At 31.3% G+C, this 27,887-nt stretch overlaps 1 protein-coding gene across 1 annotated transcript; it reads right to left on the bottom strand.

Annotated features, from left to right (window-relative positions):
* Positions 1 to 27,887, bottom strand: LOC143044957 (F-box DNA helicase 1-like). The gene is made up of 19 exons (XM_076217233.1): positions 26,399 to 27,887; positions 25,853 to 25,980; positions 25,105 to 25,228; positions 18,786 to 18,979; positions 18,078 to 18,197; positions 17,458 to 17,555; positions 16,958 to 17,036; positions 14,872 to 14,961; positions 11,773 to 11,995; positions 10,795 to 10,960; positions 10,312 to 10,448; positions 8,736 to 8,835; positions 6,654 to 6,781; positions 4,801 to 4,876; positions 3,295 to 3,483; positions 2,609 to 2,752; positions 2,018 to 2,124; positions 1,019 to 1,144; positions 1 to 402 (listed from the first exon to the last, which is right to left on the bottom strand). The coding sequence occupies exons 1-19, from the start codon at positions 27,758 to 27,760 to the stop codon at positions 193 to 195; spliced, it is 3,801 nt and encodes a 1,266-aa protein (XP_076073348.1). The 5' UTR covers positions 27,761 to 27,887; the 3' UTR covers positions 1 to 192.

The raw sequence follows: 27,887 nt of genomic DNA on the forward strand, positions 1-27,887 counted from the left end.
TTTCTAATAATAAGTGAACACAGTCACTCTTTATTGAACAAAACTATGCTAAATATCTGTCTTGAAGGTACTCATAAAAGATTCCAGTGGAGTTAAATGAAACCTCTCTTCATAAAGGCACTCCTAGAACATTCCAGTGGAATTAAAAGAGTCCTCCCATTTCACTGGCACTCCTAAAACATTCCAGTGAAGTTAAAATAGTCCTCCCATCATTCCACCATATTCCTCATCCTCCTCTTCTCCATCATAGTCCTGATCCATAATCACATAGGCTGGCCTGTTTTCTTTTGGTCTTTCCTTTTTATCCTTGTCTAGTAGTCCATAAAGTTGGCGTATATTGGCTCTCTGATCAGTTACTATATCTGGTGATAAAACTCCACCATCCACTGACTTCTCGTCACTCTGAAAGTAATATCATTGTTTACATTATATATTTTCTTATCTTTTGAATAATCTGTATTGTTATACATTTATCAGAATGAATTTTCAGAGCAAATTTTATATAAACAATATCAAAGTGAATATTATACATTTATTCCCTATGGCGGAGGGAGATATGAAGATTTGTTCACCCAAGAATATTCATATTTCACAAGGGCTCTGCCTGAGGGAAATATGATTTTTCGAGGGTGAGCAAATCTTCATATCTCCTGAGGCAAAGGGAAATGAATGTTTTATTCCACTGCATATGCTTGGGTTACTATCAATACATTAAATATTTTACGGTAATAGTAAAAGTTGATGCTAAGTGCAGAAATAGGAAGATAGATAGCAGAGGCAAACATAAATAAATATGGCATCTACCAAATTTAAGGTCATTTATGATCCAATGGTATGTTACAATATATTCACTTGTATTCACATGTAACAGAGTGAAACTTGACACGTTTTCATTCACCAGATTATCAATCTGAATATTTACTGTGTGTGGCTAAAGCCTATATATTTTCTGATTACACCAAGGTAAATCAAAAGACCAAATGTGACAATAACAGCTGACATGCAATGTTTATTTTACCATTTTTACAGTTTCTTTCTGTACGGTGAGTGCATAAGGTTTAAATTCTTGGTCTGTTTCTCTACATTTCATGGTAACACCCTGTTGCTGAAGAACTTGACTACACACTGGGTGTTCAAATCTCTCCTACAAATACACAATAAATCTTAAAACGTAGTCACTCTTATGAATAGAACAGTGTGCAGGATGAATTGAATATAGCGATTTTAAAAACATTATCTGAACATTAAGGTCTGGAGCAGACATGTCAGTAACTGCTAGTAGTCCTTGGTCAATTTATGTATCATTGTCAATTTGTTTAGTTTCTTTTGTTACCTATTCTGACATCTGACTCAGACTTCTTTTGAACTGAGTTTTACTGTGCATATTGTTGTGAGTTTGTTTTTTCTACATTTACTAGAGGTATAGGGGGAGGGTTGAAATCTCAAAAAACATGTTAAACCCCCGCCCCATTCCTGCGCCTGTCCCAAATCAGGAGCCTCTGGCCTTTGTAAGTCTTGTTTAATTTTTAATTTTTGTTTCTTGTGTATATTTAGGAGTTTAGTATGACGTCCATTATCACTTAACTAGTATACATTTTTGTTTAAGGACCAGCTGAAGCACACCTCCGGGTGTTATCTGCTCTTTGCTTGGGTTGTTGTCTCATTGACACATTCCCCATTTCAATTCTCAGTTTTATTAAAATTTTTATCCTTAAACAATTTTAAATTATGTCATTCAGATTGTTCCCTTAAGTGAATTTTTAAACAGAAATTAATCTTGAACAATCCACCTGATTCCACCATTCAGGACAATGAGTTCGTATGGGAAAACCTTTGTTCAATAGAGTTACTTCTTTTTATATACTGGTAGCTAACAAATCATAAAAGATTCAAAACTACAAATAACATTTCCACACTCGTTTTAAAAAAAGAAAAAATGTTTTATAGTTTTCAATAAATTGATGATACAACTCAGAAAACCAAAATGAATAAGATGATGTAAATATTTTAAACTCACACCACATAACTGTAGAATAGTTTTGACTGTAGAAGACATTTGAACAGCATGCTTAGCTCTAGTTACAGCTACATACAGAAGATTCCCTTCATCCATATTAATTTCTCCTAGAAAAAATGGAAAATATTATTTACTTATAAATATTCCTTGAATTTTAATAGTAACATTCAAAGAAGCATAAAATGTTGCAAAACACATCAGGTATAATAGGTTTATGCATGGATATTGGATTTCTTTAAATCTTAAAAATCATTCATGTTTGAGATGGATTCCACATTATGTTTATATCTTGTTTGTCTTTCTTTCAATTTTCTTGCTAGATAACAAATGAAATTTCTAGATTTAATAATGGAAATTATAAGACCAAAAACTAAAAGCAGTTGCCATCCAAGCATTTTGTTTTACGGGTAAACTAAAGCTTTCCCATTTATCCTTACTGTATCTTTCTGAAAGTTACCAAAATGAAATGTGGTTTTTGGAAATATACTATAAATTATGCACTGGGTGTACTTATTACATACTGGCATTAGCAACAATAGACTGTGATATAAATTATACACTGTGTGGTTTATTTATTAACTGATCACTTACTTGCATTAGCAGGCATAGCCTGTGCTATTTCTGGTACATGTCTAAACAACATCTGTAGGATAGGATTAACACCATAATCATCTGTAACTCTGACTGTACTAAACTCTAACCCCTTGGCCTTGTGAGCAGTCGACAATATAAAATCTGAAAAGAATATACATTTGTTTTGTGTCTTAGTGGAAATACATTAAAGATTTTCAGAGAAATGAAACTAGTTATTTTACTGTTTTGTACCATACAACATGCAAAATTTAAAGAAGGCTTTTGCATATACACGTAGTACCTAGTAATGAAGTATCTTTGTGAATATTCTTATCCTTTTTAATTCATTTGTTTGAATTATTTTAGGTAAATATTTCCAAACTCTTGCACACAAGTTTCATTGTGAAAGTTGAGATGTTACCATACATTCAGAGCTGTAGAGAGTACTGGTATAAAGTCATAAAAGAATGCAGGTTGCTTCAAGTTTCATACATGCTGTTTATACCCAAAGTATTTAATATTGGAATAGTTTCAAAAGTTGCTGTATAAAAAGATTAACCAAACACTGTCTCAAAAAATAGTTTGGTATGTGTTTTGATTAAAACAGGATAGAAATGCTAATCCTCAAGTCTAAACAAATATATGGAATTATTTTTCTTATAATCTGTACAACACATAAAATCCTCATACAACCGTTGTCTTACCTGCAGCCTTCAGATCCTTCACACATCTACTGAGAATTTTGCTGATATAACTTGGCAGACAGTGATGATGAGTTCTGACAATTTTAATCTTTCCCAGTAGTTCAGGGTCTTGTGTTTTGTTGGCATATTTCTCTAATTCTCCCATGTTGTGAAATTTCTTTATGAAATGGTCCTGTACAACTCTATTTTCTGAAAGTATATATAAATGCCAAAATTTTTAGAGTTAAGCAGTAACAGTCTGCAATGACAGCATAACTATATATTGTTATTACTTGTTATTAAGAAAATAAGTGGTTGACACTAAACTGAACAGGTAGAATTCAGGTAAATATATGTAAAGATCATTTGAAGCAAGCTATTTTTTCAATTGTCAACCCCTGAACCAAGAAGTTAAAATCAAGATTTCTTTTTATTTAGCAGGAAATATTAAAGAGAATACAACATATAATAACTTGTTTTGAATAACTATTAGCATAACTATTTCTTCAAGGTTGCATTTCTGTAAATATTGACAATGTAATTTCCCATAGGAACTCCTTTTACGGCTAAAACTGTACCACTTTTACTATGAAGTTTTGAAAAAAATCTTATCCTAGAATTGAAATTTCAAATGCACTACAATTTTTTTCAAAGGTCAAAATATAGGGCTGTGCGGCATATTTTCAGAGTTTAAACTAACACTAATATTCTTAACTACCCCTACCTCGAATGAAGGGTTACCACAGATTTCAATGTAAACAATATGCACATGTTTATTTACTGGTAACATTCCCAAGTTATGTCTATATGAGATGGAACACAGAGAGCATAACTGGGAACCAGTATGTAAACAAAATTAATTTTCTATGAATATTCTAAATCTTCCCAAAAGAGGCGTGGTTTGAGAAACAGCTGTATTTACAAAGTGCAACCTCAATGTTATGATTAATTCATGAGCTTCTGAAGCTAGTTATACATAAGAATGACCAATATACATATTATTCTTTATATATTTAAAGAGGACATATTACTAAACCAAATTTAACATGAAAATGAAAATTTTGAATATCAACAATTTTCTTCTATGCAATGTTGTACATTATATTCTTAAAATTTCTACGAACTAAATAGAATTTCTTTCAAAAGTTTTGTATATTGAAATATAATGAGCAATTCTCTATAGAGAATGTCTGCTTGCCATAATTAATGTAACTGTAGAACAATGGATAGAATGGGAGATTAATCATTTCAATTTAAGAAAATACTGCATACAAGTAATGCTATCAACAATTCAAAATACAACTCTTAAGTTTTGTGAAACATATTCTTGAGATTTTTGCAATAGAATAACAGTTTCTTCCTAATGTTTATTATTTAAAAAGAATGTAAAAGATTGTGGAAAATAGTATAAAACAATATTTAACACAGCAAAAGTTCTGAATTTACAGTGCACCGAAAAAGATAGATAAAGAACTTGGTTTATGACAGCAATCAGAGCTTTAAACTATTATCAATTTAGTTGGCTACCTTTCTGTCTTTGTTCAGGTGACATCATCAGAGTATATATATCTAGTAATTTGGGAAAACCAAAACCATCAGTTCCCTATAAACATAAATATGATACAATTAACATTCATTATAATACTTGTTAGTTACTATAAATAGATGAAAATTACAATAGTTAATTTAAATAACTGTTGTGATTAAGTATAAACATTACCCAATTAAGCAAGGTATTGACAGCAGTCTTTTACTCCAAAAATAAAAGTGCGAGGAAGGGGTGTGGATATAAAAGTACTATGATCAAGAAAAAGGTAAAACAAGAGACAGTAAACCCTGAACTCTGAACAGTTGAGGAAGTATGGACACAACATTTAAGCTTAAAATAGCTCTGAATTTGGATTGTGATTGAATATTTGATACAGCATAGGTTTGTGACACATAATATGTGGTCAGAGAACTGAAAAATTTGAAAATGGACATTTACCTATTATGGTCCAATATCCAAAATCTAAGTACATTGCTACAATCAGCATATCAAAGAACCACAAGAATTCAATTTTTGATGAAATACTTCTAAGTTAAACCATTTCTGTTCAAAGGTAAATAGCTCAAAACTTATTTCCAAGAATCAATTACAGTCAAACCTGATTAAACCGGACCCTGAATAAACCGGTTTCCTGTCCATTCCGGCCGAAAATGAAAGTCCCATATTTTTCCATTCAAAGTCTTTGTTAAAATACCCTTTGTAAACCGGACCCTGTGTATTCCGAATTCCGGTGTAATTATGAAGTCCCAATACGCTTAATTACATTAATTATTACCTGTCAAAACCGGTTTATCTAATTAATTTCAATGATCGATATGCAATCAAAACATATTTGTTTATGCAATATGGCTTTTCGTGATAATCAATTATCAGGTGTCAAACTGTGAACCTACATCGTACAGTAGTGAGCTGTATTATTTATTAAAACATTATAAACGTGTCAATTAAACGAAAAGACACACCGAATATATCTCGGATTGAAATTGAATTAAAATCGCAGAGTAAGAAATTTACATCGTGATTTCGAAATCCTGTGTTCTCTGATGTGAACCCCTAAACAAATGACCTTGATAATGAAAAACACCCGGACGACAACAATCAATGGATATTGTACACTGTACGACAACGTTTCGAAATCACGTTTGATAATATTCTGGATTTTTAATCGGCCATTCCAACATTTCAAATTATTGATCATGGGAGTAAATCAAAACTCTCGTCTTACAATCCAAACAACGCGAGCATTATGATGCAATTGCAAACAATGAAAAACGAGGTGAAATTATTTTAATTTATCAGATATAATTTACAATCAGAGAGAACTTTTGCATGCAAAATGTCGGACGTCACAAGTCATTAACTTCCGGTCAAAACGGAAACCTGAATAAACCGGCCCTTTTTCATAGTCCCGTAGCCGGCCGGTTTATACAGGTTTTACTGTATGTAAATCTAAATTTAGATATTATTTTTTTCCCTTGATTTTCTGTGACAAAAAAAGAGGGAATGAATGATTTTGTTGGCTGTATAAATCTACAAGATAACTGAATTGCTGGATATACATATAAGACATTTTGTTGGTTTATGTAGGTCATATTTGTTTTTCGTAAATTGTTTTGTTATAATTTAGGCTGTTAGTTTTCTCAATTGATTTTTTCATATTCTTCATGTCAGGTCTTTAAAAGCCGACCATACAGCATGGGTTTTTCTCCTTGTTGAAGGTGGTACAGTTGCCTATGATTGCTTACATCCACTTCATTTGAACTTTGGTGGATAGTTGTCTGATTGGCAATCCTACCCCTTCTCCTTATTATTATATCAACCTATATATTACCCCAACAAATCCTATTTTAATATTGTCTTGGTCTCTAAAACAGCATTTCTTGACTGCTTCATTAAACACTGTATAATTACTTCTACAGATGATGGCTACCTGACCAACTGTTTTACCTGTAATTTCACCTGAAATCATAAAGAAACATAAGGAACAGTTTATACCTTGATTTAAAGTAGTGATTTGATTTTGTGTGTTTTTAGCACCACTTTTAAGCATCGCTTTAGGCTATTTCATGGCAGGTGGAGGAAACTTGAGTGCCCAGAGAAAATAACTAACCTTCGATAGGAAAACTGGTAATCCTAGTCAATAAAGATTTCACTCACATGAGCGGGGTTCTTAGCCCTTTCCTGTCCACTTCATAGCGATTTAAGTTCAAAAGTTTTAGATAAATTATATAGGAAAGATTCAATTTTTACGTATTCACAGCAACATACATGTGATTCTTCCGGCGGGAGTTAAAATCTCCCGCTTTTCAGACCCTCTTCCGTCCCTCCCGTTTAAATTTGAAATCTTCCGCTTTTTGAAAATGTCAATCTCGAAAAAATTTCAGTAGACATTTCTGTTTACAAAATAGATACGGACAGGGAAAAAGTCCGAGAAACTCTAAATTGATATGGGAAAAGTCCGAGAAAAACGGAAGTTTCCTGTAATGGAATTTGTGTCAAAAAGGTAAATAGGAAAATAGCCTCAAGTAATCAATGAAGGTGTTAAGGATTATAGACTGTATATACAACAATAAAAGATGATTGGCATTTACCTAGTAATCAACTAGCTAGTTAAATATACATGTCTGGATGATTAAAAGTGATACTGACAATGGAACAGTTGTATAAACATCGACTTTATAAATTGTGATGCTGTTGAAAACATGGAACAGACTTAGTTTATACTGAACCTCAAAGACAATAAAATCAACTCAAATATGATATTTATGTCTTGTCTTCTATCAAGGCCCATGGAATACCTATATAAGTGTGTTTGTCTAATAATTTGACAAAATACAAACTGTATCATGTTATCACCAAATACATGTACCCCAGCATAATATTAAAGAAGACACAGTAATGAGTATCTAGCCAAATTTAAAAATGGTGCAAGTCCAGTGACAATGCTTACTACACTTCATGCAAAGCTGACTATGGGGCCCTAATTACTTGACCAAAATTATGGAGACAGCTACCCACCAGATAGCTCACAACTCTATCAATTCAACACCTTTTTTTACAAACATATTCAGTAGTGGTACTAAAGTTGACAATGTGGCTAAAGCAGAGGTACTTTTTGCCAACTATGTATGATGGCTGATCACTTTATCTTTGAACTATATATGATGGCTGATCACTTTAACTTTGAACTATATATGATGAATAAATATTTGACACCCCCCCCCCCCCCTTATCTTCTATTTTACTAAATAAAAATGGCTATGCAGGTGCTTGAAGGTGTGAAATCATTGGGTTTTTTTTTAACAAAAAAGGAAGATATGCAGTTTAAACACACAAGAATAAACCATTGCGTACGTCGATAAAAAATCTCCAGTTATGAGGCCCAAACTCCAGCTGAAAATTTCCAAATCTCCAGTTGTGGCTTGACAACTCTGTCACATGTATGCAGCAATTGATATTTTTCTTTCTCGCCAAATTTGTGAAAATTAGTTGGTTCACTGTATATTTAATTCATATGTTACTTCATTTGGTTTTATCCTTAATTTTCATGACACAACCATCTAATTAATTAATCATATATTGTAGTACTTATCTCAATAGAAGAGATTTAGTTTTTACGTAAATTCTCCTTATAGTTTCATGTATTATAGTGTTAATCTAAATATTAGCCTGATTACTGCAAACAATACATGAAAATCAAAGTTAGACACATAACTTTATCTGCATTTTCATAAAGAACACTTCACAAATATGTACTCTTCTTAAATAGAAGTACATATATCGATATATGTTTTAACAAGAGATTTCCCTTTGAGCCAGTCAACATCCAACTGCCCTCTAATATCTAAACTATACAGTGTAGTACTAATTCACTTCCCTTTACAGACCAATTTATCATGTGACCTCAACTTACATTTTTTACCATTACCAACAAGTGTTTTCATTTTTTCCTCTTTCAATGTCTCTAAACAGCATGCAGCTATTTGTGCTATTTCTGGCCCAAATCTGAAAGACTGTAAACACATATCTATAAGCAACAAGCAACCTTAAGAAGGACTTAGTGTAAATGTGACTATGTGACTATTAAAATCTAGAACCGCATTAGTGGTTGTCTTTACAATTGTTAAATCTGAGTATTTGTGTTTTTTTAATGAACTTGGTGTTAATGACATTTCAGTAGTCTGTTCAAAATTCACCAAATACTTGGCTTAACTTTTGATTATTTACAAGTCCTTGTTGTTATTGTCATTCTTCCATTTTTCCTTGGGCATTGGTTTCTCTTCTATCAACATCAGGGTTGGCAAAAACTCGGGTTTTATGAGTATTGCCCAGCCCAGTGGGAAATACTGGGAAAACCCGGGTTTTACTGGGTTTTAGTGGGTAATACTGGGCAATGCTGGGTAATGTAAAATATTTGTCTGAATTTTAAAGAGGATTCAGTGATAAACACAAATGCAATACATTTAATAAGATATTTATACCCTATTTTGTTTGTTTAGCATTTGTCTAGATTGGCAAACTGTAAATAGAAAGCAAATAAATCATTTTTTTTCAAATGAATATAGCTCCTATTATTAAAGAATTAACAATTACATGTATTAAAGAAACATCACATTTAAATAATGTATATATATGTACTGTCACTAATTAATAAGTAATTATTCAGATTAGAACACAGATTTGTTTATGTAACAATAATCTTAAGTCCTTTCAATTTTATAAGTGTTAATGGCATGACCCTGTAGGGTGTTTATTTAGCAATATGAATGTATAACAATTAAAATTAACTATTCACTTAAACACTGCAATAAAATGCATTTTTCAAAGTTTGGATTATTGAAACAATACTTGGTAATTAAAAGGTATCTTTAATTGTGCAAATCTTGTATTCTGCCTACATATAAAATTAATAGAGAAGAGAATGAAATTGAATTTTCTAGAAATGACTGTCAATGGTTATCTGTATAAAAAGTATATATTCAGCTGTTATACTATGAAACTATAACAAGTCTTTACTATTTTGTGTTAAAATAAGCTTTGAAAATCATATTGCCCAGTAATGCCCACTATTACCCATTTCTGGGAGTATTGCCCAGCCCGGGAAAACCCGGGTTTTCCCGCCCAGGAATTCCCGGGTGGGTAATACTTTGCCAACCCTGATCAACATTAATTTTTCAAAAATTAACACTATTTTCAACAATCTCTCCCCCTTAAAATTGAGCATTCAAAAAACAACATTGAATTAAAAAGTAAAGGCTTAGTCTGGAAACAAGATATCAAAAGTAGCAATTAATGAACATGCATTAATGTTAATCAAAACACTTAATAAATTGTTCCAAATATACAATGTCATGAATGTAGATAGCATTTTGGAAAAGTGTAACTTTATTCATGAAATCTTGTTTATTATACATGAATTCATGAAAATACCATTCTCTTGAAATACCAGTTACCATTTTGCATTTTGAAGAAAAACTGATGTTATTTACCTGTGTGAGGTAAAAGATAGTAGTAGATTGCACACGACTCATGGCATTAACTGCTCCACGGAATGCATAAATCTGTTGATGTGGATCTCCTACCAAAATCTTAGCTTGTGATTGGTTCAAAAGTATATCAGCAAGAGCTACAAATCAAATTATCTATATATATATCTATACATACATTAAGTTCAAAAATATTTCCCTCTTTTGTGAGAAGTTGTGGCATTCATGGTTATCAATTGTATAGAAATCAATGTATTTGATAAATCAACAGCCTATATATAAAGAAATATGATTGGTTAAAAGCCGGGATAATTCTTATTCCTATTATCTTAAAATGAACTTATCTATGTTCAACTCTATGACTTGTTTATGTAAGAGTTAACATATCTAAAAGATTTGTTTACACTTTTTAATTTTTTTTTTCTACTTTCAAATGTTTGAATATAAGAAAATTGTCAATGCATCTGACCAGGGTTATGAGTATACCTGGAGACATGTCTTGAGCTTCATCAATCAATATGCAGTCATAATTATATAACTTTGGTTTGGACAGCTGATAAACTTTAAGATATCCATCATGAGTCATTCCTACTTCCTTACAATTGAAATCTAACATCTTAGTCCAGATTATTTCAGCATCTTTGGCATACAGCTGAAATAAGAAAGATTTTTCTTCATCAACATATGCTTCTAACAATAATTCCATCAAAATTTAATTTGAAATCATGAGTCCTATGAAAAACATTAACTGATAGTTTTAAAATCTAATACATATTACTTTAAATTAAGGATGTACTTAGGTGAGGTTTTGGAATTTGTGTCAAATGTTCGAACTCCTTGGTGTTTTTCCATACAATACAATGTAAAATATTTTGCCCCACAACACCCATTTATTTTTTCATATAAGACTTAATAGCTCATGAAAGGTCCTTTACCAAAATTTTAAAAGATTCTTAATTTTCTTTCTTTTGTTTTGAGACCTAATAATACCAATGCAAATATAAGGTAAAAGTCTGAGTCAGCCTTTTCCCGCCATATTTTAAATCTCAAATATCTCGAAAAGGAGGTCCATGACCTATCAATATTTTTAGCTTATTTTTATCCTCAATTGATGCTCTACCAGCTTATAGTCTCAATTTTAACTTCTTAATTTATTAATTTTCACCTAACCTCACCTAAGTACATCCTTAAGAAATTATTGCATGTATTTATTATTGCGATTTTGTCTTTTATGACTTTAATGCAATTTTATTTTTTGCAATATGAAGAAACATCCTTTTTAATTCCTTTAAAAAAAATTCAAAAAGAGTTTATATTAATGCGAATATAACCCTGAAGCATTTTTTGCAATAATAAAATCATTGCAATAATTTCTGAATACAAAGTAGTACAAGATAACAATCACTATTTTCTTATATTTTTTTTTTACATCACTTCAATTTAGAAGTCAAAGTATACACTTACATTTTTTTTGTCAGAATCTATATATGTCATTTGTCCATTGTCATCCATTCTTTTCTCTGGTACATGTTCAGTTGTAATACAGGGGTCCGCTGAGGATATAAATGTGTTCACTGTGTCCATCACAAATTTAGCTCTTATAAACAAGTTATCTCCCTTTCTGGGAGGAAGAGCCTGGGTTATTTCATAAACTTTTAAATTCCTCAACTTCTTGGCAGCTATATATCTATAAAAGATTTGGAATATTATTATATATCTGATTCAATAGAATGAAGCTTTCAGAGAGGTTTGATTTACTTTTTTCACCGACAGGGGAATATGGTTTCAGTCGGACTTTATGCCCAAAATTTTTTTTCAATAAAAGTGTCATATATTTTGGACAAAAAGATAAGATTTTCATTAATCAGCAAAAACTGTAAATGAAATCTTTGGCTATTTTCTATACTTTGGTTAGGTTTTTGTCTCTTTGACACATTCCCCATTTCCATTCTCTATTCTATTGACCAACAATAAAAATAGATAATATTCAATTATGGTTTTTATTTTAGTCTGTAGTTGTCAACAATTTAAAGATATATGTTAACTTGAAATAAAAGGTGTTAAGGTAGATAGGGTGTCTTCCTCCATTTTGGATTTTGAAATACTAGAAAACAAGGTCTAGATCTTTGAAGAAATGTGCAAATTTTTATAGAAGTATGTAATTCAAGTGTAAGAATTTTCATTATAATATAGAAAATGCCATGTTTGATCATATTTATGATTGTATTTTACAAAAATAAGAATCCTTTTGTTTGATTCATTTTTTCCCAACTTTGTCAAATAAGGGGAGGCAACTCAAATGCAAGGGCAGATAATTCAGATAGTGTTACTTTTACAATAGAATATGTTAGGAATTTACCCATTTTTACATGTAGCAAGAAAACGAGTCGGGTGACCCCATTTTTTCTTTTTCTTATCTGAAAGCATAATATTGGAGCTATCTTCTCATATTTTATCTCAAAATTCTATGGTGTGGTTTGCATTTTATGGCGGAAAAATGGGTTTTCCATGCATAATCTATACAAAATCTTGTCAATTTTGCACAACCTGTAGTGTGAAAATAAGTCGGTGACCCATTCTTTTTATTAATGTTTTTAAACAAGCAGGATATGAACTACATTTTGGCAAATTATTAAAAGATTCTATGGATTATAATTTAGACACCCCATCTACCTTAAAGGGGCACTAGCTACGAGATATATAAACAAGAGTGCACACGCTGAAATGTCTCGCCTTCTTTACTAATCATTGATATTATGTTGATAGTCCTAAGTATAAAGCTAAGCTTTATTACAACTATCACACAAACAGAACATTAACCAAGATAACTAAACATAGACCAATGAACCTTGAAAATGAGGTCACGGTCAGATGAACCATGCCAGGCAGACATGTACAGCTAACAATGCTTCTCTACAACATATATAGTTGACCTATTACTTATAGTTTTAAGAAAAATAGACCAAAACACAAAAACTTAACACTGTGCAATAAACTGTGAAAATGAGGTCACGGTCAAATAAAACCTGCGTGACTGACATAAAGATCATAAAATATTTCCATTCACCAAATATAGTTGACCTATGGCATATAGAATTAGATAAAAAGACCAAAACTCAAAAACTTAACTTTGACCACTGAACCATGAAAATGAGGTCAAGGTCGCATGACATCTGCCTGCTAGACATGTACACCTTATAATCATTCTATACAACAAATATAGTAGACCTATTGCATATAGTATGAGAAAAACAGACCAAAATACAAAAATTTAACTATAACCACTGAACCATGAAAATGAGGTCAAGGTCAGATGACACCTGCCATTTGGACATGTACACCTTACAGTCCTTCCATACACCGAATATACTAGCCCTATTGCTTATATTATCTGAGATATGGACTTGACCACCAAAACTTAACCTTGTTCACTGATCCATGAAATTAGGTCGAGGTCAAGTGAAAACTGTCTGACAGACATGAGGACCTTGCAAGGTACACACATATCAAAAATAGTTATCCTATTACTTATAATAAGAGAGAATTCAACATTACAAAAAATCTGAACTTTTTTTTCAAGTGGACACTGAACCAGGAAAATGAGGTCAAGGTCATTGGACATGTGACTGACGGAAACTTCGTAACATGAGGCATCTATATACAAAGTATGAAGCATCCAGGTCTTCAACCTTCTAAAATATAAAGCTTTTAAGAAGTTAGCTAACGCTACCGCCGCCGCCAGATCACTATCCCTATGTCGAGCTTTCTGCAACAAAAGTTGCAGGCTCGACAAAAATCTAAAGTTTGATTTTTTTCTGTTCAATCAATAATGAAAGTGAAATAGTGAAATAACAATTCGCTTTTTGCAGCCAAAAAGGTTCAATTTTGTCAAATTATGCTAAGAAACATTGATAATTAGTTATTTACTTGCCAGTGAATGAGTTGACCTCTTTAAATCCGTATTCATGTGAACTTCAATTTAACCCCTAGCTAGAGATTGACAACGCATGCATTGTACGTGTACTGGTTATTTAAAGAAAAAGAATGTCAACAATGAAAGTGAAACTATGGTAGATTACTAATTCGATGCACATAAAATCATTCTTATACGGTTTAAAACAATGAGAAACATCTTTTTTTAATCTATAAAATAAAATCCAATTGCACGTGTTGGATTAATCTTTTCATATCTTTATTTATGTTTACATCGCTTATATGGTCATCTGAGGTCAAATCGATAGTTAATTAGATGGCGTCTGGACTAAAATACACACGAAACAAACCTATATATTATCTACCACATGCTCTATAAACTGTTTATTTTAGACTTTTGATAGTTTGGATAAATGTTTTACATGGTTATAAATCAAATATGAGAATTTGAGTCAAATCGGTGACCATGAATTTGACAGCTAGTGCCCCTTTAACTTGATTGTACTGTTGAGCTTATATTGTGCTTTGGAGGATTAATTTAAAATAGAAACAATGACTGAGAATAATATGCGAAATCAAGATAAAAAGTGCTCTTTCTATTTTCAGACATGATTTTTTTTATCTATTCACCTTCTTCCTGTGTACTGGAATGCTAAACCATGACCTGTCTTACACACCACATTGCCTGGAAACTGGGTATTAGCATGCTCTTTTATAGACCTATTATTGAGAAAAACAAATATTATCATGATATTGTTTTATCAATTAGTTATATCAGTACAAAGTATCAGATAAATAATAATGCCATATCTATGCTATATCATATTCAACATACAATTTTAAATCAAATATTAAAATATGTTTTCCACTGTGTAAAATTATAAATGAATATCTTAACAAAACTATTATCAAATTCAGTTTGGATTAAAGGTCACATGCAATGATTTGGATTTCGTAATTGAGCAAAACAATTTTACACTTTACAAGGAAGCAGTCTCTTTTAAAATTTAGTACATTTTTTGCATTCATTTTCTGAAGTTACTTTTCATCAGCTTGAAACATTTTTTATTTTCAAACTATGGACTTGATATTCGGGGCTAAATAAAGCTCTTTCTGAACTTACTTCTGTGCTTTTTATATTTTGTGCATATCCTCAGGTTGTGTTCTACAACTGAGCGAAGTTTCATTAATATCAGTGTAGTTCTTTAGAAAAGGTTGTGTTTCTTAGAGACTAAAACCACATATTGTAATATTGAAGTATTATTAAAGTAAATTCAATTACATCACCATAACATAAACATAGACATAGAAATAGAAAGTAGGGATGTCAAAAGATCTGAAATTTGAAATTCGGATACTTGGTCATGATACTCTAGTACTCGTGAGTACTCAATGAATCTTAAACGTCTATTAAAAGTTTTAGATTTTAAGTTGGATGCAGTATTTTTATAATACAACTTGTCCATTAACATGATTTTAAATTTGTCAACAACAATATTTGACTTCAAATTACTTAATATGCTTTCTTGGTGTTGCTCGGTCTTACTTTTTCTGTGCTTTGTTTTATTGCACTATTTTTGTCTGATTTTATTTTATTTTTGCCATGACGTTGTCAGTTTACTTTCGACTTTTGGGTTTGAATGTCGCTCTCGTACTTTCGCCTATCTTTAAATTGTAAATTAAACAATTATAGTTAAGTTTCAAATACAGACTAATTAAATTAATTTAAATGTACATCTCAATCTCATACCAATCACATTTACATAGAAGTCTTGATCATTAACAAACAAAGGTAAGTTTTTAGGCTTGTGAAGAGTTAATTATTAATCCATGAAAGTGTTGATCCATGTACAAACACCGTTAAAAATGTTGAATCAGCTGCGTAGGGTTCAAAACAGGTCACTTTGATTTTGTTCTAGTTTTGAAATATGATCTGGTCAGCAATTTCAGACAATCGACGGTTTTATTATATATTTTTTGTTACAAGTAGTGCACATGAAACATTCCCTTGGAAGGAAAGGACGTTGCTGGGTCTACTATAACAAATAGTAGCCTCAGGATAAACATATTTATGTTGTTAATAGACTTTATTTAGTATTACGAAGACTCCAAGGGGATATTACAACGGAACTAAATTAAGTGGAAATGTGAAGAGAAATATCTCAAGGATGTATAACAGGCAAACAATTATCCGAGTACTAAAACTGTTCTAGAGTACTCTGCCTTCCGATTGAGTACCCGAGTACACGAGCCATCCCTAATAGTAATTCACTTATGCACATTCCTAGGTAGTATCTTTAGTATCTTGTGAAGTTTCATCAATACCAGTCTAGCTGTTCAGGAAAAGTTTCACTTTAGAGAGACTATTACCTTTTATACACCACTTATTGCAATATTAAAGGAATTAAATTTGATTATCTCCCCTTTATCATGTTGACCAGGATTATATTCCTAATTGCACATCCTCAGGTAGTCTAGAAGTTTATCAGAATTCAACAATATCAGTAGAGATGTTTTCGGAGGTCTTGTTACTCAACTGTGTAGTCTCATTCATTATCCATCCACCTGTATAGGATTGTGATTATTAGGCCCATGGACATACAATGTGCTTCATATAAACACACATAACAATACTTTGTTTGCAGGTGTATAAATTGTAAATTTATAAATGGAATTTACACTTAAATATTCTGAAGAAAATAAACTGATGACTTACTTATTATATACTACCAACAGGAATCTCATGCTTGGTCTCATCTTCGTGTATCTGACTAACGTTGTAGTTTTACCAGTACCTAAAAATAACAACAGGAAAGATTCATTATGCACTAAAAAAAGCCAGAACTTGGCTATTAAAATTGCAAAATATATTAAGTTTTTAATTCCTTTCAAAATTGTAATAACTTTAGTACTAAATGAGTAGGAGGACATATTTGTGGTATGGTTACTGTAAATTCAGAAATAATTCGATGTTTTTATTATTACGAAAAATGTGACAGGATAATAATCGCAAAATCTTACATCACTTTTTTATTTTTTTAATATGACCTAACAGGATTTTTTTCCATATTGCAAAAATTAAAAGAGCATTTCAGTCTTAAATGACAAAATTGCAATAATAAATGCACACAATAATTTCTGAATTTACAATATTTTTGTTTTCTTATAAAGGGTAATATTTTTTCTTTCTCATCTATAAATCAATAAAAATATTACCTGCAAAGGCTACAATTTTAATAACTTCTCCTGGTTCTACATTATAGCTGACAATTCGGCTCTGTTCATGGGTCATTTTTACTGTACAATCCGATCGACTGAAAGAGAAATTTTCTTAGAATTTCAGAAGAAGCAACGAACACAAGTGTAAGCGCATAAAAAATATCGATCCTTTTGTTCTATATGCAGTTACAATTCTATAAGATAAATTTCAGAATATTATTCATTTATTATGAGGAGACCATATTTTCCATTAGATATTATTATTTATTTCAATGATTCTTGTTGTAATTTTATATCAATAGAGATAAAACATTTGGGAATCTGGTAGATATTTGTCTACGTTAGTGTAAACATGACTTCAAGTCAGGGAAGAATGAATTCTTATCATTTCTAGAGTTCAAAATTATTTTCAGTACGACACATATGAAAATACCAAGATTTAGTATTGATGATGTCAATGAGGCAACTATCCTCAAACCAAAGAAAGCAAATATAAACCTTGCAAAATCAAATGATGAAATTAAAGTTGTCACCTCATGATACACTTTAATATATCAATAATTATTGTCTCATCTAAATAAAATTAATTGCAGCCACATTGAATGAAAAAGCAATACCTGTATTTTATAAGACTTTGTTGTCCTGATTTATTGGTAATGGCATTTTGCAAATCACCAAGACTAGTGGCAGATGCATTCTCATACAAGTATAGAGCATAAAATAGCCTGTAATGCATTCTGAAAAACAGAAAAAAAAGTCTCTAAAACACTTGTACAAAACAATTTGAACCTAATTCATTCCTATGTATATTAAATATATATATAACAAAACTATTTTATGTTACATTGTAGGTCAGAGAAGAAGACGTGAAACTGTTCAGCCTGGCACTTAAATATCAAAAGTATATTTACATATTAAGATTATTAAGTACATATCTATATAGGAAATTTTCCTGTGTATGAAAACTAATGGAAGATGTTTGGTGATGGCAAAAGCTCACCTTAGCACTGATCATGAGAGCAAAATGAGCTAAAAATCCTTGTCAACAAATTTCTGGTATGAAAGTGGGTCTATATTATACACAACACACATTTTAAATATTGGAGAAAAAAAATAAGGGAAAGTCCCAATTGATATCTACATGTATAGAGCAGACATCTTTGATAAACGTTTTATTTTCTTATATTCTAATGGATTAATTTTGGTTCATTCAATTAACTCTTATGTTTATACCTTTCGAGAATACAATGTACATCATGATCAATTCATTAAAAAAAAACCCAGGAAATAACATACACAAAAAATATCATAAAAAGAAAACAAACCCATTCCACACATCATCACTTTTCACCGTCTTGAAGGCGTACAGGAATGTAGCAATACAGTAGAGACATTCCAGTAGCTCTATAGAGGTACACTGTGAGGAAGGTACCAGTAAACACTGGAGTATCTCCTGTATGTCATACACAGTCTGTGATATAATGACTAGGACAGTGATACAGCACCATGGGTTTGGTTCCTGCAAGATAAATGTTACATCTTTAAACTTGTTTTGTTTTATTTATATGCTAACAGGTGCTTGTTTAAATTAAGATCATATTTCTTATATTTATTCATTTAATGAAGTTATTTCTGAAGTAAATCAATGACTGGCATACAAGGGGGGTCGGGTCTGAGGGGTCCTGGTCCTGAAACCCCAGATTTATAAACATGAAAACCAGAGGTCCCAAATTTAAAAAAAAAAATACCGACATCCTGAAATTCAAAAAAAGAAATCCAGAACCCGAAAGGTTCAATCCCGAAATCCCAAGCTTCAAAACACCTGATTCCGACGTCCCGAAAAAGATCCTGCCCCCACTCATATAATTTGAAAATAATTTTGGTCATATAAGACTAAATCATGTTATGTATTTGTGCTTCAATTTCTTATCGATATAATTGTACAACATCTGCAGTTGTAAATTTTTAATAATTGAACAGGAACATTTTGATATAGAACTTTTAGGTTTAAACTTCTTTATATTATCAATTACAAACGAAAGTGAACCAACGCCTGGTGAGTCTGTAGTACGGTAGAGTCCATAAAGTGGATACCTCGCCGGGTATGCAGGGTCGTTATGATAGAAAACATAAAATGTAGAGAGTCTTATAACAACAACACTTTAGGGACTGCTGCAGAAAATTTATTGATCGACATGTTTCGGTGCCTAGGGCACCGTCGTCAGGATAAAAACAATACATATAATCATGCTGAAGAACAAAATCGGGTTGTTAAAATTTAAACGTCACAATATTACAATGGTAAGTAACGTTATTAATAGCAACTGAAAGTGAAAGTTCATTGTAAGTATGGAAGTAAACTATAAAAAGAAATTAAAATAAAATGTTTTTGTTGTGAAAATGTTTGTTAAAATTATTCTGCCAACATACTTAAAACATACCAAAATACTTATTACTTAGATTTGTAATAAGTATTTTGAAGTCTCCCATTTTGGACTAGAAAAAATCCTGTACCTTTCTTTTAAGTTTTACACTTGTTAATTCTTTAAAATAAAATTATGAAAAGTTTTTCAATATTTGTGTACTTTGACTCAAAGAGGGTGTATGTTAAAACTTATTATCAAAAAGTTATTATTGGAACATACAAAACTTTTCAATCCTTACAAAATGGTGTCAATATTTTTAACAAATCAATAGAACAATATGCAGTCTAGTAGTCACTTGAGGATGTACACCTCTGAGGAGCCAAAAATTTCTAGAATTAAACTTGTTTTCTTAACCTGATTTTTGGGTTTATATGACTGTAAAAAATTATTGGTGAAGAAAAAAATCATACAGTGGTGCACTTTTTTTTTCATACTTTCAATAAAGATGAAGTTGACCAATCTGAATAAATCTAACTTACAACCAGATGCTCCTCTATACGACCACAGAGGTTGAACCCTGAACGGTTGGGACAAGTATGGACACAACAATCAAGCTGGATTCAGCTCTAAATTTGGATTTGGATCTCAATTCAAATTTCTAATGGAGTTTGCAACAATAACTACTCATTTAAATACATTATAAAATATTGAAATGTAAAATAAAGTGCTTGTTATCACTGAATGGTAAAGATTGTTTTAATTTATCAGTTGGTAGTAAAACTGAATATACATTGTATATTGTATAAAACAATGATTTAAGTTGATTCAACTACTATTCTGGACAAAGAAAGATAACTCCAATTGAAAATGTCTTGCTATTGCACAATATTGTGCAATTAGATATTTCTTGCTATTGCGCAATACTGTGCAATTGAAAATATTTGCTATTGCACAATACTGTGCAATTGAAGATTTCTTGCTATTGCGCAATACTGTGCAATTGAAAATTTCTTGCTATTGCACAATACTGTGCAATTGAAGATTTCTTGCTATTGCTGAATACTGTGCAATTGAAAATTTCTTGCTATTGCACAATACTTAATATAATAATTTTGGATCCTGATTTGAACCAACTTGAAAACTGGGCCCATAATCAAAAATCTAAGTACATGTTTAGATTCAGCATATCAAAAAAGCCCAAGAATTCAATTTTTGCTAAAATCAAACTTAGTTTAATTTTGGACCCTTTGGACTTTAATGTAGACCAATTTGAAAACTGGACCAAAAATTAAGTTTCTGCATACACAGTTAGATTTGGCATATCAAAGAACCCCAATTATTCAATTTTTGATGAAATAAAACAAAGTTTAATTTTGGACCCCGATTTGGACCAACTTGTAAACTGGGCCAACAATCCAAAATCTAAGTACATTTTTAGATTCAGCATATCAAAGAACCCCAAGGATTCAATTTTTGTTAAAATCAAACTAAGTTTAATTTTGGACCCTTTGGACCTTAATTTAGACCAATTTGAAAACGGGACCAAAAATTAAGTTTCTGCATACACAGTTAGATTTGGCATATCAAAGAACCCCAATTATTCAATTTTTGATGAAATAAAACAAAGTTTAATTTTGGACCCCGATTTGGACCAACTTGTAAACTGGGCCAATAATCAAAAATCTAAGTACATTTTTAGATTCAGCATATCAAAGAACCCCAAGGATTCAATTTTTGTTAAAATCAAACTAAGTTTAATTTTGGACCCTTTGGACCTTAATGTAGACCAATTTGAAAACGGGACCAAAAATTAAGTTTCTGCATACACAGTTAGATTTGGTATATCAAAGAACCCCAATTATTCAATTTTTGATGAAATAAAACAAAGTTTAATTTTGGACCCCGATTTGGACCAACTTGTAAACTGGGCCAATAATCAAAAATCTAAGTACATTTTTAGATTCAGCATATCAAAGAACCCCAAGGATTCAATTTTTGTTAAAATCAAACTAAGTTTAATTTTGGACCCTTTGGACCTTAATGTAGACCAATTTGAAAACGGGACCAAAAATTAAGTTTCTGCATACACAGTTAGATTTGGCATATCAAAGAACCCCAATTATTCAATTTTTGATGAAATAAAACAAAGTTTAATTTTGGACCCCGATTTGGACCAACTTGTAAACTGGGCCAATAATCAAAAATCTAAGTACATTTTTTAGATTCAGCATATCAAACAACCCCAAGGATTCAATTTTTGTTAAAATCAAACAAAGTTCAATTTTGGCCCCTTTGGGCCCCTTATTCCTAAACTGTTGGGACCAAAACTCCCAAAATCAAACCCAACCTTCCTTTTATGGTCATAAACCTTGTGTCAAAATTTCATAGATTTCTATTTACTTAAACCATGGAAGTAATATTTAAAAGGAATAACATCGAGTAATTAGCATGTATTAACGGCCTGTAGAGCCCTGTACTAAAGTTATATGATTTTATCCAATTATAGTCTCAGCAGTAAGACCCCTTTGGTTACTATCTGTGACACCACGGTTGTAAAATGGCATCTGCAATTTCTTATCAGTCACGTGATTTTATCAACTTAAAAGGAATAACATCGAGTAATTAGCATGTATTAACGGCCTGTAGAGCCCTGTACTAAAGTTATATGATTTTATCCAATTATAGTCTCAGCGGTAAGACCCCTTTGGTTACTATCTGTGATACCACGGTTGTAAAATGGCATCTGCAATTTCTTATCAGTCATGTGATTTTATCGAGTCCAGTAATTTTATAGTATCTGTGTGAAATCTGAGGTTTATTAATAAGAAGGTGGCGCTGTATCATATAAAACCTCTGCCTTCAGATGAAGTCGTATGATGTAAAAAACTTGAAAAACAGACGAGAATTGTTCAAACTACAGCAGTTTAACATGGAAAATTGTATTTAATTTAGCATATTTTTGCTTTTTACCGTTTGTTTTAAACTGTTCTAAAAGTATTTTCCGGTTAAAAGCGGATCCCGAGTTAAACAGATAAATACCGATGAATCGATCAGGTTTCACATGATGTTTAACAAAATAATGTAGGCAAAGATTTTTTTACTGTTGAAATATGCAATGTTAATCGAGATTGAATAAAAGAATATTTACTTTCAAGTATTCTAATTTTATGTATATGTCATAAATGTCATTGATTGCATTATTGAAACTGGACAACTAAAATGGGGATAATATTTTCGTAAATATATATTATTGTGGAATGCTTGTATTAATATAATAAGCTATACAGCAAAAATTATAACAAACCAACAAAATGGGCTTGAATCTATCTGTCTTACGGTAAATTCATTTTTACACAAATTAGTTTAGGTATCAAGAACTTAAATTGAAGGATATATATATATAGAACCGTTTAGAATTGTGAATATTTTAATTGACTATAAATACACGAAGGATTTAGATTTTTCGTATTTAATAAAGGGGGTCCAAACATATTTTTTTTACAATCATCTTCTTAACTTACGGAAATGTTTTTTTAACTGTCTGTAAATATTAAAATTGAAATGACACAATCTTGTTCTCCAATTTCGTATGTGATAGCTGTCGGTTTAAACTATTATGATCAAACTAACCAAAAATAGGGAAAAATTGGACTAAAATAAAAATTGAACGAATGACTCTTTTCGGCAGCGTACATCAATGGAATGTAACGAATGGACTATTCGGGTTACTTCGCACGTATAAACGACAAAAACTTGTCTGTTTGTAGTTCTCTGTGAACACGAAAATGACCGATAAGTGTCAGTGATTTGATCGATCACATGCGGAGAATCAACTTCCATGCCAGATATTGAACCAATTAACAAGTTATTGAAAGATGGGCGGTAACGCAGATGAAACCTTTGAAGTGACGACGATGTTATTCCTTTAAATATTACTTCCATGCTTAAACTAAAGTTATAGTGCGAAAACCAAGAAAATGCTTATTTGGGCCCTTTTTGGCCCCTAATTCCTAAAATGTTGGGACCAAAACTCCCAAAATCAATCCCAACCTTCCTTTTGTGGTCATAAACCTTGTGTTAAAATTTCATAGATTTCTATTCACTTTTACTAAAGTTAGAGTGTGAAAACTAAAAGTATTCGGACGACGACGACGCCAGCGTGATACCAATTTACGACCAAAAAATTTTCAATTGTGGTCGACACTGGTCGTATAAAAACTATAGGTAGGTGTAAATATAAGAAAGTTCTATCATATTTTGATGCTGTCAATTTTGTAAATTTGAGATTTTTCTATGTTTTAAGAATAAAATGCATATTATTTCAACTTTTTTTTTATAAATGATTGAAAAAATACATATCTACCATGTCTACATTTGTAAGATATTTGAAAAGAAAAAAAAATGATATGGGATGTACATGTTTCTAGTTAAATCATTTCTTGAACCCCTCACCCATTTTCACAAAATTTTGGCTAAAAAGACTGACTAGATTGGTAATAAAATTTGAAAAATTAGTTACTCAAAAACTGCTCATTGTAAATACACCATTTTTTCACAGAGTTCAAGTTTGATTATAACATTTTTCAAACTCATTGATATTTTCCACTTTTATCTCGTTTTGGAAATAATTCCAGAAGAGATTTCAACGAGACTGAAACGTCAAAAAAATACATACTTAAGTGCAGAAATGTAACTTATTTTGTTGTCAACTAAAATGTTCCCTTACATAGCTTTTTTGGTATAATTTAATATAAGCAATAGCCTTACCTGAAAAGATATTTAACTTGCATCAATATCTTTGTATAACTAGTTCCATAGAAAAAATATCATTTTGAGAAAGATTTTTGCTACTATCTAATATTCTATTCAGACAAGATCTCAGAAATAAGGTTATTTGACGGGTAACAAGAATGTGTCCTCAGTACACGAATGCCCCACTCGCACTATCATTTTCTATGTTCATTGGACCGTGAAATTGGAGTAATATCTCTAATTTGGCATTAAAATTAGAAAGATCATATCATAGGGAACATGTGTACCAAGTTTGAAGTCGATTGGACTTCAACTTCATCAAAAACTACCTTGACCAAAAACTTTAACCTGAAGCGGGACGGACGGACAGACGGATGGACAAACGGACGCACAGACCAGAAAACATAATGCCCCTCTACTATCGTAGGTGGGGCATAAAAAAAGGATCAATGAAAATTTTATACCTATACATGTAGATATCAAAATTTATTCAAATATTCAAAGTAGATACTAATGATATACATACTTCATTTAATAAACAGTCTGTAAGTCTTTCCTTCATTAAAGCCTTTGCCCAATTATATTTTGGATGTTTCTCTAAACATTGGATTATATTTCCTGCTGTAATAGGTTTGAACTTCTTCATGTATCTGTGAAAATACAATCAAAATGCTTGAATGCTCTGAAGGGTAAAGATTGCTTTAATTTATCAGTGGAAGTAAAATTTAATATTGCAAATGTATACAACATTGGTTGTAGTTGATTCAACTATAATTCTAGACAAAGGAAGATAATTACACAACTCTAATTTTAAAAAAAAATACTTTAACAATGACATCATTGATATTTTTCGAACAGATATTAGATTCCAACACCGTGCAAAAGTTATGTAATTTTCTTGACATGTATATCACCAATTTATGACTTGAATATGGGAGCATATATTTCATTGATTATTTTCTGGAAATGTTCGTGGATAGTATGTATAGAATGTATTGGTCAATGCACTATATTTTGTGTATCTCAATGGAAGTGATAGTTCTTGGAAGATTTAGATATCAAATCAGTTACAAACGGTTTTGATTGCACTTCATGAAATATTTACCCCCAAAATGGATGAATCTGAATGAACAGATAACATGCATAAAGACAGCTATTCATAAATAAAACAGATATTTTCATTCATTTTTTTAAGTACATGTGACATATTTTAACAAGTTTTTTTCAGTGTTTTTATAGTAAATGTGTACAACTAGGAAGTCTAGAATTCATACCTGATAAGCCCTGTTAGGAAATCAACAAATTTATTCATTTTTTCATCTACAAGTATGCTTTTAATTTCTGTCATTGCTCCTGGCAGCCCTTTCTTTAACCTGTTATATTTCTTCTTCCATGGAACAAACTGGAAATAGCACCAATAATTAAAAATTTTCATTGTCAGAATTGAGCTGACCTTTTACATCAAATCAACAGAAAACAGATATGTAAGACTGTAGAAGTTTTGTAGCCAACTTAATAACCAGGTCAGAGATAATACATGTAAAAATTACATTTAGTAATTACAAGTTTATTCAGAATATCCATTTTAAATAGAGTGTGGTGCTTTAATGTTCAATGCAGTCTTCAACAGAAACTTAAAAAGAATCAAAATACAAAGAATTTTTCAACATGCCAAAGAATTTATATTTTCAATATGTTTACTACAAGAAATTTATATTTCTACACATGCATTTGCAAATAAAATAATATACAATGTAATCAATCATTACTGTACATGCATTTGTACATTTTGAATGCACAACAATTGCTGATAAACTTACTCTATCTGAAGAAATTATGTGACTCCATCTCATACAGACTCTGTTACTGTTTAGGCAAAGATCTAGCATAGGAAGCTGAGCAAAGATTATTTCTAAGAGTTCATCTGGTAGGCGTTCAAAATAGTCAATTTGTGGTATTTCTTGTCCTGGTTGTGAGCTTAATGAAGACCCCAATAACCCATATTTTTCAGATGCCAAATCAACTTCAGTACACAAAATGTCATCATCTTCAGAGCTGATATTACCAGGGCTAAATATTGTACTTTGTTTTAATGCTGTAACCCTTGAGTTAGTCTTTTTTACACTATTTCTTCTTTTGCTTTTTGAGTTTGATTTCTTGCTCTTGCTCTGCACAATCTTGTTTGATTGATAATGTTTTTGTCCTTCAAATAGCTGTTTCATAACTGAATTGTTTCCTACATCAACTCTACTGGTCTGTGACTTTTGTGAATCAGATGGACTGTCATCACTTATATAAATATTTGAAGATCCCTGAAGTTTTTTAATTGGAGAATACATCTTAACAGGAGTACCATAAATGATTGGTTCAGATTTCACAGGTGTTGAAATAGGACTGTCTGAAACAACAATTTGTGAGCTTGTGATCTGTTCATCTGATTTACTAGAACCATTTCTTTTATTACAGAATGAAGATGCACCAAAGAAAGTTGTAATTGATTTCTGTTTTGAATCAGTATTTACCAAAGTCTTGGACTTTTTTCTAGGAGAAACAGTTGCTGTAAAAGAAGTTGATGGTTTCATATCAAAATGGGATGAAATATCTGGACTTTCATTGTGCAATTTTGTAGCTGATGTAAATCCTCCAAATTGTCCTGATTTAAAACTAGATGTTAATCCACTTTTATATGACAAGTTATTTGAAATCTCTACTCCAACATGTCCAACATTGTTTGAATTGATTTTAGACCCATGAACATATTTTGCACTCTGAAAGGCAGTTGCATTTCTGTTTGTGTGATATCGTGGTGCTAAATGATGGAGATTTATATCTGTGTTTGGAAGTTGGCTGCCAGCTGGATTTGTTAAAATCTTTCCACCATGATCAGGAGAATCTGCAAATTTCTGGCACATATCCGATGTCATGTGGATTTTACGACGCTTAGGTTGTGTGGGTATGAAATAGTCAAGAGAATCTTCATCTTCGTTGATGCATTTGACAGAATTTATATTTTTGATGGTGGTTCCAGGAGAGGTGTGATTTTTTCGTGTAGGTGAAAGAGTGGATACATTTTCATGATTTTGTTTACTTTTTGAAATGGTAGTATCATCATGTGAAGGGGTCTCTGAATATTCATTGTTTATGATTTTGTTGCTGTTATAGCCAATACATCTTTTACTCATATCTGGATTGTAACAAATATTTGCAATTGCAAATAAAAGCAATGACGACGATCAACTGTCAATTTTGCGTTTCGGTTTTCAATTTTGAAACGTCCACCATTTTTTGTTAGGTTATACTAAAAACCTG

This window comes from Mytilus galloprovincialis, chromosome 1, assembly GCF_965363235.1.
Source record: "Mytilus galloprovincialis chromosome 1, xbMytGall1.hap1.1, whole genome shotgun sequence".
Taxonomy (NCBI): Eukaryota; Metazoa; Mollusca; class Bivalvia; order Mytilida; family Mytilidae; genus Mytilus; species Mytilus galloprovincialis.